Source organism: Microtus oregoni, unplaced genomic scaffold (assembly GCF_018167655.1).
Source record: "Microtus oregoni isolate MIOR12 unplaced genomic scaffold, Mior012 000056F_ref0000123, whole genome shotgun sequence".
Taxonomy (NCBI): Eukaryota; Metazoa; Chordata; class Mammalia; order Rodentia; family Cricetidae; genus Microtus; species Microtus oregoni.
In genome coordinates, this window is record NW_024543832.1 from 1,226,977 (window position 1) to 1,242,855 (window position 15,879).

The following is a 15,879-nucleotide window of genomic DNA, read 5'->3' on the forward strand; positions in this document are numbered from 1 at the left end:
GAACACATCCTGTTCTCATATACTGAGAAAGTCAGTATTAAAGTTAGACAGAATCTGAAACAATAACTATTAGTTTAGCCTAAGGAACCACTGCTTATAAGTCTGATTGGAAAGCTAATTTTTACCAAGACACAAATGCATGAAATGTGAAAAGCAATAATCAATTCTATCCTTTTACAGGACCTTCTTGGTGTAGAAGGAAACTACAGATATTTCAGTTTCCAGGGTATTGTGTGAAAATGATTTTAAATAAGGGAAGCTCTGGTTTCTCTATCACAAGTGCAAAAAAAAAAGGACAAATTACAGCTATTTTAAAGTTCTCTAGCTTATAACTGAACCTAACATCCAACAAGTGTCATAACTGCTGACTCCTTTAAAATATCTGCACATGTAAGAAAAAGTGTGAATATGTATGTGTATATGTGTGTGTGTAAAACATGTAAAGTTATATATCATTCTATCTATAACAAGAAGCAGATTGTTATCTTACAGGACTTGTGGGAAAAGCTATTTGTTATAGTATTTGAACAAATAGAAAGTTTATTAGATTATGACAATAAAGAGACACCTCTAGAGACTTTTTTATATGTGTTTGGAGAGGAAAACACAGATTCCAATATTGAAATATATTCTCATGCAGCACAGTCTAGAATTTCCTATCTTATTAAGCAACCACATACTGCTCTTGGGAGACCCTGTTGGTCCCCAACACCCACTGTTGGTCGTGAGTGTCTTCATGTGGAGGTTTGTGACCAAGCTCACAGTAGAGTTCTCTCACTGTGTCTCTGGCACAGAAATACATGGCTGTGTCCTCAGTTTTCAGACTGTTCAGTTTTAAGAAAACTTTCCTCTTGGAGGTGTCCCTGGTGATGGTGATTCGAGACTGGAAAGCTGAATTATAACCTGTGCCTCCATAATTCCACATTGCTCCCATCCACTCTAGATCCTTTCCTGGAGGTTGGCGGACCCAGTGCATATAGTAGCCTGTTAATGAGAATCCAGAGACAGTGCAAGTGAGTGACATACTCTGTGATGGCTGCACTAGGCCAGGTCCTGACTCCTTCAGCTGTATCTGGGACAGGACAGCCAGGGACAAGCAACATCACCATCAGTCATATAACCCATAGATGAAAAACCTGCATACCTTTCCTGAAACCCTGAAGCACTTACAACTTGGAAATGTCACCAGGCAGAGGAGCAGCACCAGGACAGCCATGCTGTGTTGGAGGCTCTAGTCAGAAGGAGATGGCACCTCTCAGCTTGGCCTTGGATTTCATCCTGAGCTTGAGTACTGCTTTGCATTCAGGGAGGTTTCAGAGAGCATAAAAGGAAACACAGGCAATGTTTTCAATTTCTCCTCCAGGAAGCTGAGATTTGCTTTGTTTTTCTTAGAGGTACTGAATATTGACCCTCAGAAACATTGCCTTGATACTGTCAGCCAATTCCAGAGAAACAGGAAATATTAAGAGTCATACTGTACAAGCCTTAGACACAAAATATGAGTGTTTACATTAACTAGGTCTACATGCATTTTGGGAAGGCAGAGGAGGATACCAGATTCTCAGTGGATTTATGTATCTTTGTGTCTTTCTATCTTCCAGCAGAGAATTTAAATGGTATTGGTATATTGGTGATCAGAAATCCTGTTTATGGAACAACTTAATATTCTTTCCATTGGTGTCTGTGGAGTTGTCTCATTCTTATAACTTCTCAGGAAATAACTTGTGAGGAAGCAGCTCACACACATTTCATACAGGTGATTTCACATATTTGTCTGTAAGGAAATCTGTGGGACTGATTTGGGTCCCATCTTATTAGGCTCAGATTTCACCTTCTCACTTAGGAACATCCTAATTGGATACTAGATTTCATTTCTCTTAATTTATGTCAGTCTATCCATGAACTTTTATATCTTTCGCTGTCACTCTCCTCAGCTTGTAGTCAATCACAGGTTAGTAAATATGATTGCTTCTTTGGTAAGTGATGGGAAGCTCAGCTACTCATAACACTTCATAAAAAGCAATAGCATACAACCAGGTTTGAGGGTTTTATGGTCACTGAAGTAATAACAGGACAGAGAACTGTAAGTGATGACAAGAAGTGGACTGGAAGTCAGTTATAAACATGGGGAACCTGTGACTTGAATGATAGTCAAGGCAGAGATAACAAGAGTTTCTGGTGTCTTTTCCTGTGTCTTGTTAATGCAAATCAACAGGGAAGAGAATTGCAGAGCTGGAGCCAACCTGGTCAGTCAAAACTCAAGAAATGTCTGTCTAACTTGGCATTAGAGACATCACGATTAGTCTCCATTAATAGACATTAATTTTATTTTATGTTTTATTTTTTTAATTGAATTTTTTAATTAGAAATAGCCACTTCTTCCCCACTTCCCTTTTCCCGCCCCCTCCCCCAACTCCTAACTTTGCCCTATTCCCCTCCCCCTCCCTCTCCAGTCCAAAGAGCAGTGTTCCCTGCCCTGTGGGTAGTCCAAGGTCCTTCCCCCTCCATCCAGGTTTACGAAGGTGAGCATCCAAACAGGCTAGGCTCCCACAAAGCCAGTACATGCAGTATGGTCAAAACTCAGTGCCATTGTCCTTGGCTTCTCAGCAGCCCTCATTGTCCACCATATTCAGTGAGTCCAGTTTTATTTCATCCATTTTCAGTCCCAGTCCAGCTGGCCTTGGTGATCTCCTAATAGATCAGCCCCACCGTCTCAGTGGGTGGGTGCCCCCCTCACAGTCTTGACTTCCTTGCTCATTTTCTCCCTCCTTTTGTTCCTCATTTGGACCTTGGGAGCTCAGTCAATTGCTCCAATGTGGGTCTCTGTCTCTAACTCCATCCATCGCCAGATAAAGGTTCTATGGTGATATGCAAGATATTCGTTAGTATGGCTATAGGATTGGGCCATTTCAGGCTCTCTCTTCTCAGCTGCCCAAGGACCTAGTTGGGTACATCTCTCTGAACCCCTGGTAACCTAAGCGAGCCATTTTAGGGTTGGCAAGAGACTTGTCTCCATTATTTCTTTATGCATAGTCTTTTCATTTTTTACTGTGAGTTCCAGTGGTAGAAACTGCTCTTCACTTTAATGAGACAGCCATCCTATGAAAGCCCTGATCATCATATGTAGTATGAGTTCAATGTTCCCTGTGTTTTTTATTGCTTCAGGGTTATCAAAACAATTTTCAGACATGATGCTTAGTATGTTTCATCTTGGGTTTGTATGATATTTTCATTATTGTTACAATAATCTGGAAAGGAATATCTTAGAAATAAATGTACATTTCTTATACTATATTGGGGAACTAGGTATAAATTCACTTATTCAAATATTTTTTGTCCTTAGTTACTTCAGAGATATTGTCTAACCTAGGTTTCTATTTCTGTGAAAAGACACTATGATTCCAACTGTTATAAGGAAAATGTATAATTTAGGGGACTCTCCTGCAGCTCCAGAATTTCAGATCATTCTCATCATGGCACGAAGAAAGGCAGCGTACAGGAAGTCATGATGCTGGAGGAATAGTTGAGAGTCCAAGAACTTGCAAGGAACAAGAACTCAGCTGACAGACAGGGCAGCACCCTGAGCTTAGAAAGCCTCAAAGCCTACCCTTCACTGTGACACACTTCCTCCAACCAGGCTGTGCCTACTCCAGCAATGCCACATATCTGAAAAGTGTCACTCTCTTTGAGACTATGTGGGCCAATTTCATTCAAAATCCCACAGAGAGTTAGTGTCATATTCCATACTCTCTTACTCCTTGGGTTTCTCTATTTCCATGAGACTCTCAAGAAGGAAGTCACTGGGAAAACAGCATTTGCAAAGGGAATTCATTCATGGTAAAGTCACACATTATTCATTATTATCTTCTATTGGAAAGGTGTATCCTCATTCTCAAGGGTTGATTCAGTCATTTTTTAATTATGTAAAGTGGATAGATGGATACTCACTTAATGGATCATGCAGAATTAACAGTACCAGCCTGTCCACTTGTATAGTGGTCAGAATCTTTTTACCTGATAAAAACTAGGGTCATCATGGAAAAAGAAACCTTATTTGGAAAAAAAATATCTACATTATATTAGTATGCAGGCAAGAATATGATGTCATTGTCTTTATTAATAACTGATGTAAGGGGGCTCAGACAGATATAGACATTGCCATCCCTGGGCAGGTGTTTGTGCATTGTATAAGGAAGCAGGCTGAACAACCATGGAGAACAAGTCTATGAATTGAGATTATTTGTGATCTCTGATTCAGTTTCCACTTTCAGGTTTTTTTTTTCTTTTTCTGATTTCACATCTTAATTTTCCTCCATGCTGGTCTGTAATATTTAAGATTACACAAACCCTTTCCTTTCCATGTTGCTGACCACATCCATAGGTAGAAGACCGGGATAGTTTAAAATTTTTCTGATGAAAGAATGGGTTGAGAATGGTGACAGTGTGTATAACTGCAACCATAATCACAGATACAGTCACACTTTTAGGTACAGCCACACTCTGCATCACACACTCACAGAGAATCGCACGTACAGATATCATCACACATAAAATTATGTGGGGGCAAGCCATGATAATTTAAGTCTGAGAAGGTCACCCAAAGGAAGTTCTTTCAGCCAATATCACCTGGGACTCTGGCCATTGAGAAATTTAAGTAAGAGGACTGAGTCTCAGTAGTTTACCCTGAAGAAATACCTGTTAGAAGGAAAGAACCACAAGCTGAGATAATCCAGACCCCACCCAAGGGCAGACCATTCAAAGATAATGCCTGACATTCCAACCACTGCAGATAGAACCACCTGCCAGAGCACCTCACCAGGACACCTTTACACAAATGTCAGCAAATCAGGGGTCCTAAATCTCAGAAGCCCATCACCCCCACCTCTATTGCTATAAAAACTCTATTCTAATTGAACTCAAGGCTCTCTGGATATTCCAATATCTTGGACATAAGAAGAGACGGAGTTTGCAAACTTGATTAAAATAAAGGCTAGGTCTACTTTGTTGACTTTTGTGGGGACCCTGAGGATTTGGGCATAACAATTACACATTCAAACACACACAAACACAGATACATACACATGCATGCACAATCACGCACACACACACACACACACACACACACACACACACACACACACAAATACCACCACCACCACCACCACTACCACATCCACTTGTAGAAATAATTATTCATAAGCAGAGGGGCTGAATTTCTTTCTCCCTGTCATTTTCACAGGGCCACTCTGGTTGGCTTGGTCTCACTATGTAGACCAAGCTGATACTAAACCCTGTCACTGTCTCCCAACCATGTCATACAGAGTTCTTAAAACTTTGAAATAAATTTTTCATATAATAAATTCTGATCATTATCCTCTTCCCTAGTATCTTTCCATGTCTTTCCTCTTTCACAACTTGCCTAACTTCATAAGAAGCATAGTTTTACAGCCAATTTTAGGATCAGACTCATGACATTCATTTCATATTGACAATAAATGGGTTGAAAATCAGAACTGAGAATACTTTTTCATTTAAAAATTTATATAAGAAATATATGTTTGCTCTAAAGTTTATAACATTTTTATTAATGTTTACAATAAATAGTGCTACAATTCATGGCTGAGGAGATGGCTCAGTTGTAAGGTACCTGCCTCACAGAATGAGTGCTTCAGTTTGATTTTCAGCACTTAACTGTGAAGCTGGTGGTGATGATTTATCCTTATATTCTCAGAACTGGTGAGGTAGTGAAAGGAGCTTCTCTGGATCTTGCTATCTAACCATTCCATCTGACCCTCCTGAACTTCAAGTTTAGTGTGAGACCCTCAAAAATAAGGTCTATGTCAACTGAGTCGTACACTCAGAATCAACTTGTGGCCTCTACACCCAAGTGCAAGCATACACTGTGATAATTAGTGTTTCCATTCATTCAGTCATTTCTCTTTCTATGTGTTGAGCTCATCGTTTATAGTTATTTAGTCATGGAAGCTGCAGACCAAGGCAGAACTGATTGCTATGGGAACCAAGAGCAGCACTCCTCTCATTCCCTGTATACTTATTCCCACTCCAAAACTTCCATCTGCCCTTCCTACTTTAGGAACTATCATTCCTTTTCCAGTCATAAGATTGCTTGTTTTAATTGTACTAATGTGAGAAATGATATCTTTCTGTATATAATTCTGATATTTTTCTTTTTAGTTTGAACTTGGTTCTTAAACTTAATACCTTGTAGATGGAATGCAAATACTATAACTCAGAGCTAGCCTAACTTTGCCATTCTTTGAAGTATCACATTTTAACTCACAAAATAATGTTTTGATTATAACATTCAAAAAAAACCCACCAGCCTCTCCAAGTTCTACTTGATAACTAGCACTTATGACTGCATGTAACACAGCAGAAAAAAAGTATAAGATCAATATTTTGAGCATCAATATCCAGGAAGAACAAAAAAAAACAAAAAATAAAATGAGGCCATGGGAAAGAAACTTTTTTCCCAGCATGTGGCTCCCATCCACAATCTAGAGTACATTAAATAATGAAATCATCATGTACTGTAAAGATTCATGAAACATGCCTGAATCTCCTTATTTATATTCAACACCACATACTTGAATGAAATGGTAAAAAATAACAATGTACTGTGCACATGAAAAACACATTGTCTGCAACCCACTGAACTGAGGAAGGCAGGGGCTACTGAGTTGTAGTCTCATTGATGTTCTGATTCTCACCTTGGATCTTAGACAGAAAGTGGATCTGGGTTGAGTTTAGAGCCTTTGTAATGGGAAGAGAAGCCCTGACTGTGAAGTCAATCCCCCAAGTCTCCCAGGGCACCTGACACCTATTTTTGGCTCTGTGGTCAGAGGATGCTGTAATGCAAACTATTAACACAGTATAAGAAAATATGCCTCTCTTAACCAAACACATAAACTCCCAGACACAGATACAGACAGACAGACAAATAACAACACAGACAAACACAATGGCAGATATATTAGAACAGACAGATATATTTATGTCAACATGTTATTTGAATGTCATTCATTTTACTTAAAATATCATGTTCATTCACAATATAGCTTGATAATATTGATCCATCCCAGTACCCTGTCTCTCCTGCATCCTATTCTGGGTGACTCTATGTTCCCTGAGCTATGTGTTGTCCTGTGGACTGAAATCTCAGAGAAGTGATTGAAATGAGCTGTTCTTGAGAAGAAAAATGAGACAGTACTTTTCTAAAATAGGTTTCTAACCTTTAACAGTGAGTAGTGATGATTCGAACACAGCATTTATCAATCAAAATGAGGAATTAATATTTGAAATGTTTCTTTTTCAGTCAAAACAGCATTTATACTACACAAGAACTCTTCCATCAAATTAACTCCCAACACTAGATGAGTAATTTTTTAAATAACTACATTTTTGTTGTTTTTTTTTTCAAGACTGAGTTTCTCTAGCTCTCTTTGAACTGGTTCTGAAGACCAGGATGATTTCAAAATCAAAAGATTAGCCTGTCTTTGCCTACTGAGTGCAGGAATTAAAGATGTATGCTACCACCACCAGGCAAATACATTATTTTGAGTTATACATAAGTGATTCTGTATGGATGCTGTAGTGATCATGGAGACAAACAAAGGTCACAGTTTCCTGTGAACTCACCTGTGGTTACGAACTGCCCTGAGTTTAGGGTTTACAATCTCCAGTTTCTCTAGCTGCTTTCAGATCTAATGCTGATCACCACAGAATCAGTTCCACCCTTTATGACAGCTTTCATTTTGTTCATGTCTGAGTACACCCTAAATTTAAAAGGCAACTTAAATGGGGCAATTGAACTAGCTCTGCAGTTCAGGTTCTTGCTGAAGCAGAATCTTCAACTGGGATCTTAATTATGAGCTCAAGGCTTCAAGGCTACAAAAAGAGCTGTGTGTTAGATGACAAGTTTTCCCATTCATGGGATGTTTAGACAGCATAATGACTGGAACTCACTAAAACTAGTCTAACCATTTATGATCTCCAGTCCATGGTGCGGGAAGTCCTTCTGTCTATGTGTTGCTTTTATTTGATAATAAATAAGATTATTTTGGCCAATGGCTTAACAGAATATAGCCAGACTGGAAGAGATACATATGTAGCAACGGTAGGCAGAGTTAGTGAGACTCCATGTAGCTACCAGAGGAGAGAAATGTGAGCCAACAGCCAAAATCTTGGCAGTAGGGCATGAACATCGTGGTAAAATTAAAGTAAACAGAAATAGGTTAACCAAGGATATAAGAGCTAAAGATCAACATGCTTAAGTGGTTGGCCAAGCAGTGATTTAAATAATATAGTTTCTACGTGATTATTTTGGGAGTCTGGGAGACTAGGAAATGAACAAACCACCTCTGGCAATAAGGCTATGTGATACAGCTTGTCTTTAAAATAAGGTGCACATTGATAAAAAAATGAACACATATCAAAATGTACAGAAATACACACATACATGGGGCGTGTTTAGAGGGAGAAAGAGGAAGAAAAAACAGTATAACAAATACATACATATATAAATATAATTTTATAAATATATTTATACAATAAAAATGAATAAAATAAATACAAAAACTGAAAACCAGAAATTTAAATAAACACTTGGACACTTCAAGGATTGCTACACACCAAACCTGTAGAGAGTATCCTGAGTGTGATTTGGAGAAGAAGCACAGACACAGAGGTGTCTGGCCCTTTTTGCCTCTCCCAACAGGCTCTCCTGTGACTCAGAACTCTATGTGCTCTTAGCGCCCCCTGCTGGTTCTTAGGTTCCTGCAGGGAGGTTTGCATCTGAGCTCACTGTAGTATTCACTAACTGTGCACTTTGCACAGTAACACATGGCTGTGTCCTCAGACCTCAGACTGCCTATTTCCCGGTACAGAGTGTACTTGTCCTTGTCTCTAGAGATGGTGAATCAGATCTTCATGGCATCAGCATAGTAGATGGAACTACTACCACTATGAATGCATGAAAACCGCTCCCACCCCTTCCCGTGTGCTGGGCAGACCCAGTTCCTGTTATAGTTACTGATGGTGCATCCACAGAGTCTCAGGAGCTCTTCAGGCTTTCCTGAGATTCCCCAAGACACCACCAACTGCACCTCTCACTAGACACCCGAAAGCACAGAGAAATCTGATCATAAAACTGACCAAAATCCATTTTTTCATTCTCATGCACACACATGACACACCGTCTCATCTCTATAAATTACTTTTTAAAATAATGACAAGAAAAAGAGAAATAAGCCTCAAGTCCATGGTAAGTGTCCTGTTTTTAGTGCTAACCATCACCAAACACATATTCTAGGTTCTAAAAATGATCAAAACAGGCAGTGTTCCTCACTGGATGATGATTAGGGAGATGGCAAGAGTACAATGAGTATAGCTAGGTCACTAAATGTGTTACCTTATCCAAAAAGGACAACAGATATACTGAAATCAGGACATTGGGGATATTTGAAATGTAGAAAACCAGAAGATGTGCAGGATAAAGGATGATGGCTGAGTCTGGGGAAGAACACAGGGGCCAGGAAGAAATGAAAATTTACCACTTATACTTCCTTGACACACGGGGCAACTGAAGGATCAATAACTGGTGAAAATATAACTATAGAGACTCTTAGCAGAGAGGGCCTGAGACAGAATAGTGGGGCATTGGCAAGTGGGGCTTTATGATGTTCCTCAGTGGAGATGTTCACAGAATAAAAGTTGTAAGATTATTCATTATATTGATCTGCTGGCTTAGTGAGAAAAGTAGAGGGCGCTTGATAGTCTGTGCTTGAAATTTGGGGATGCCTCAATAAAGAGGGACCAGAAGGAGAAATACAAGATACTGAATAGACAGTGAATGGGGATTTGCGAATTCCCTATTGCTAAGAGTGCTTAGGAGGTTTAGGTGTAAACATGGGGCCTCGCCGGCTTATGAGATAATTGTAGGATCTCTGGAGGGGGAAAACTTTTATGTTTCATGAATTTGTAAAAAGCACATTTACTTAAAATTTCTTGAGTATCTTGTGGGTTTAAAGATAGTGGGAAGCAAAGATACTTCATAACATAGATTCCACACTCTTGAAGACTTAGGTGTTTGACCAGAAAGACTGAAGACAAACAATCCTTGAGATTAGAAAATTATAAAAAATATATAATCCATTATAAAATTTTAGTGAGCATTTTTCTAAGGGAGAAAAGATCAGGAAAACTCATCCAGAAACCATAAACATGAGCTTCAAAGTGGCTAAAAAAATTGTATGGTGTAATATTGATGGGAATTTCAGGAGAGAAATGAATGTTTTACCAGTGTTTACTCACAAGACAACTCTTGTAATGTACATCAAGATATACATTAGTAAGCAGAGATGGTAGTGTACTGAAAATACCTCAGTAAATTTCTTTTTAACATTCTGACTAATGTAACTTCACTTCCTGTCATGCTACCTCCTGCAGAGTCTTGGTGGTTTCTCATGTAAGATGTGGCACCATCTTCAAGGAAGTGTACACACAGAGAAGGTGTGCTGTTTTTCCTGCACTGGAGCCCTTGAACTTTTGGCATTACCTGCTTATGTCCTAAGGAATACAGTATGATTTCTCCTGGAAATAAATATAGTATGTTTATGTTTCTAGAGTTTACTGATGATCCATTGCCCTATACCGGATTATATGGTACTACCGGAAGACAATGGGTTAATATTCAAGAGAAAAAAGTTTCCAGGTTTAATGTGGTGCTTAGTAAATAAAGAACAAAAGGCCAACTTAATTAAGGAATTGAGACAGAATCAGGAAAGGTGGGGTAAGCATAAGAAGAGAGAGATAAATGCCTGTAATGGCTTGAGATGGTTTTGAAGAAGGTTTGAAAAGGAGTTACAAACATGGAGAAGAAAAGAAGTTCTTATGCATATATAGCAGAATTATAAAAAGACAATAGACTATTTGACTATTAACCCAGACTGCTTGCCCTTAGCTCAAAATGCAATGAAATCATAATCTAGGTAAAGATTTATATCAAAACAAATGCCATGAGATGTCTGGCATGACCAATCGCAGACTCATACCAGGAACAACCTAATCTCATGTATCTGATATAATGATTCTAAGAATAATCTGTATCACATGAAAAAATAATACATGCTGCTACGCGTTGTTTTTCTGTATAAAGGATGAGCCTCAGGCCTAGTAAAATGCATTCAGATGCAATTCCTTTGAGTCTTGTATGTATCATTCACTGACTCCTTTCCCACCTGAGACCCTGTTCCATTGATCCTAGTGCCCTGGCTGAGCCGGTTTATTGCAAGTACCCACGTTAATTCAAGGAAAAGCTCCATGCTAATGACACATAGTATAAGGACTGTGGCAATGTGAGAGGTAGAAGCACCATTCATTGAGGGGATCTTTATGGAACTTTATGGGACTCAGGCTTTCAGTCAGAGAATACAGATGGAGAGATAGTGTAACTGTGGTATTAGGAAATAAACATGGAAATGCAAAATTAATATCTATTTCAAATGAAAATCCTACTCCATTTCCACACAACGCATCTATTGCTGGTCACATGGCCTTTGTTTCTAATTCTCTGAAGATCCTACACATTATTAACCAATGTGTAGCAGAACCATGTTCCCTTTGGAAGGTATAGTGGCATTACATTTGTACTTTAATAACTATACCTTACCCGAGGACCAGAAAAGTAAAACAAACACAGTGGCCAGCCTTACAGACCAGTTAGCAATGACACATGCCGTTAATCCCAGTAGCCACTCTAGCTTGCTTTAGAAACCAGGAAGTAGTTGTACATACCCTTAATCCCAGAACTAAAGAGAATTATATATAAAAAAGGAGGAGACAGTTCTCAGATTCTGTCTCATTCTGGGATTCTTGGAGGCAGGATCATCATTTTGGACTGAGGTAGAAGTAAGAGCCAGTAGCTGGCTGTTTTACTTTTCTGACCTTCAGGTTTAATTCCTATTTCTGTCTCTGACTTTTATTAATCATGTTACATTTGGTGCTCAAATTTGGGGTACAAATTCACCAAAAAGCCATTTGTTAGAGGCTTTTTATTCATCAAGCCAAAGCAGGGATTGGAATTTCAGCTCTAGGAATTGGAACTCAACCTTGCCATCGGGGTTTGGGGGTGGCACTAGCACTCCCAGCTATAATCTGTCCCAATTTAGCCTCCTCTCCTGCTGCACTCGCCCTTGCTACCACACACATGCCATCCACATGGTTTCTTACAGTGCCCCAGAACTTCTCTCCCAGATTTCCATGGCTTGTTCCAAGTCCCACATACATGCAGTTCCCATGTGGTCACTTCAGTTTCCCCAGACTCCTGTGTCCCATACACCACTGTTGGATGGCTTCCCTGGCTGGTGTCTAACAAAATTATGTTCAGTTTGGTTTTGAGGTCCGCACGGACAATCCACAGATTTTTCTGACCCACATCATTATTACACCTTCAAAGTATCAACTAAAACAGGCTTGTAACAGAGGTAAGTTATCTGCTAACTATTTATTATTATTATTATTTTCAATTTGCAAACCATTCCTAAGATAATGTCTGATAATATCCCCACCTAGCATTTTTTTTGAGACAGAGTTTCTCTGTGTATCAGCCCTTGTTGTCCTGGACATAGGTCTAATAGACCAGGCTGACCCCAAACTCACAGATATCTACATATGTCTGCCTCCTAAGTGCTGGGATTACAGGAATACACTACCACCTCCTGGGTCTCCATCCAGGAATTTAGTAATGTTTTCAGTTATATTATTGATTGGATTCTAGGAGAGTATGTTACCTATCTGGGACACATACATTGTTCCCCATAGCTGCTATCAGTTTGATAATTCATATTATATCTTTTAAGAAATCATTTGAAAACAGAGTCAATAATGTGAAATTTTAGAAATAGTACAGTCTTTACAAACTGATAATGAGAAGTTAGCCAAAAGGATTTATACCATTGAAAATGGCAACCTTAATTTGACTTGCAAAATTCAATTCATGCTAATGGATTATGAAACTTTAGAAAATGAGAGATTATCTAAAAGAATCCATAATTTTGAAACTGACAATCAAAATCTGTTAAAAAGTTATGGCAAGCTAACAGATGGAACGTCACCTCTGGAAGGCTATTTCCATGTCATCCAAATTATCTCTGAGGATAAGAAGATATCATTAATGGAAAAATTAAAAAAAAATACTTTGTCATGTGTACATGAGGAGAACTAGGAATTAATTGATTTGAGGAAATCATTAGAAATCTTTACAGATCAAGAGCTTTAGACTTTACAATAGACAGGTATCTGAACCAACTTAGGAACTTGCTGGAACTGATAAGTAAGGAGAAGAAGTACAGGCAAAAGATGACTGTAAAGATTTAGCATTGCCAGTCCCTTTATAGTCAGAGATGACTTACCAAGTGTTGTAGATACATATCCTGTTGCTACCTCTGAAAAGCTATCAAATATTACATACCCAAAGGACATACAGACTGTAAATGGGAACCTATATGTTAAAATGATCTAAAAGATATTAAGCCAGCAGTAGTATCATATGGCATATATTAATCATATGTATGTGACTTGGTAAAGACATGGGCTTCAAGAAATAAGATCACTCCATATGATTGGCTTCATTTAGTCTCAGTTTTACGAGACCATGATCCACAACTTCAGGAGAAGTGCTATTTTAGAGAGAAAGCTAAGGTCATTGAACATCATAGAGTCAGAAGTTTTGAGACCTTATAAGATAAAATTCTTGGTGATGGCCCTAATTCTGATCCAGATAGCCGAGGTGCAAAGAATGCATACATATTGTCCCTATGCCATACCACAGTCTTGACTGCTTGGGACAAGATGCAAGAACTAAGATAAAGAATTGAATCATATATTAATGTTATACAAGGCATAAGAGAAAACTTTAGTGATTTGTTGGAAAGATTAACGAAAGCTGTACAAACAGGGGCAGGAGATCCAGAAGCTAGATGAGTACTCATTGAATCTTTGGCTTTGAAAAATGATACTTTACAATGCAAAAAGATACGTGGATTCTTGAAGTCAAAATCAGTACCAGTGTACTAATGGATCCTACACACAGGCAAGGTTGAATCCTTTGATGTTAAAACTGAGGCTTAGGTATAAGAAGTGATTTCCAAAATTATGAAGAGATGTCAAATTCCAAATGCTTTAACTGTGGTAAAACAGGCCATCTGAGAAGGGACTGTAGACATTACATGCCTAGAAACAATGTTTTGTCTTGGAATCACCCAAACAGAAGGCCCCAAATGTCAGTGTTATGTAAACAATATGGAAAAGGCTCAAATGGACCAATGAGTGTAGAGCAAAAAGAGACAAACATGGCAACCGATTATCATTGGGAAACTTTTTGAGGGGCTTCTTGCAAGCCCCCAGGTAAAATGTGGTCTAGTCATTCCCAGTCACTGTAGAGAACATGCCTCACAAGGAAAATCAGATAATTCAATTTCTTTTATAAAAAAAATGTACATTTCTAAATGATAGAATAATCATAGAGGAAAATCAAAAATTATAACAGGAAATTGAAAAAGTGTATTTTGGCAAACTTTCATAAATGATCACTGACAAAATCTAAGAATACAAATAAATAACTTTAAATTTGAAGGATTATTAAACACAGGTACAGATGTGACTATAATTACTACAGAAACTTGGTATCTGAATTAGCCTCTATAATACAAGGCAGAGTTCAATTCTTAAGAATTGGAAACTTTTCTCAGATAAAACAAACATGAGTTAGGCTGATTGCATAGGGCCAGGAGGACAGAGAGAGAGGCTGAGACCATATGTGGCTAATATAGTAGAGATGCTAAGCGGTTGTGATCTTTTACAACAAGGGAATACCCAGATAAACATTTATGTGATCTCAGAACAAACCACAAGCAAACTCTTATTTTTTGGAAGGATATTATAAATTAATATAAAAGACAGACACCGAACATTCATGCTGTCCAAAAATCAGAACAACTGACAAACTCTCATAGAATCCAATGGCCCTAACTTTAAAATGAATAATGAAGAAAGCTATATCGGTTAAACAATGGCTTTTAAAAATAGAGAAACTACAGGCTTTAGAACATCTGGTATAGGAGCAATAAGATTTTCAGCATATTGAAGAATCAACTAGCCCTTGGAATTCTCTTGTATGTGTTGTTAAAAAGAAATTTGGGAAATGAGAATGGTAACAGATCTAAGATCTCTTAATAATGTAATTCCACCAATGGCCTCTCTTTATTCTGGAATTCCTTTGACTTCCCTATTGTCTAAAGGATGGCCTCTTTTAGTCATTGATTTAAAAGTTTGTTTCTTCATCAAACCTTTACAAGAAAAAAAACAGAGAAATATTTGACTTTGCTGTGCCTACTCATAATAAATCTCAGACTGCTAAAAGATATCAGTGGTAGATTCTCCAACAGGGAATGTTAAATAGCCCTACCCCATACCAATATTTTGTAGTAATCCATTGGAAAAGATATGTAATCTGTTTCCTAAATCTTAAGTTTACCACCACATTGATGACATTTTGATATCTGATTCATATGTGGATACTTTAGAAAGAATGTTTGAAGAAGTAAACAAAATTTTACCGTGTTGAGGATTACACATTGCTCCTGAAAAAAATTTAAAGAGATTATTTAATTATTATTTGGGTTATAAAATAGGTTTACCGGAAATTAGATCACAAAAGTTGTAATTTAGGAGAGATCAATTACAGACTTTTTATTACTTTCAAAAAATGCTAGGAGACATTTCCTATCTAATAATTATATGCTACTCTCATGGTGCTAAGAGATTTTTTTTTTGTGTTGCTTTTATTTTTTATTTTTTTTA

General features: G+C 38.0%; 1 gene segment (V, D, J or C); it reads right to left on the reverse strand.

Moving 5' to 3' along the window:
* Positions 1-664: 664 nt before the first annotated feature.
* On the reverse strand, positions 665-1,216 carry LOC121438479. The segment is given in 2 exon segments: positions 665-1,085; positions 1,170-1,216. Coding segments are annotated over 2 exon segments (468 nt in total).
* Between the last annotated feature and the right edge of the window lie 14,663 nt (positions 1,217-15,879).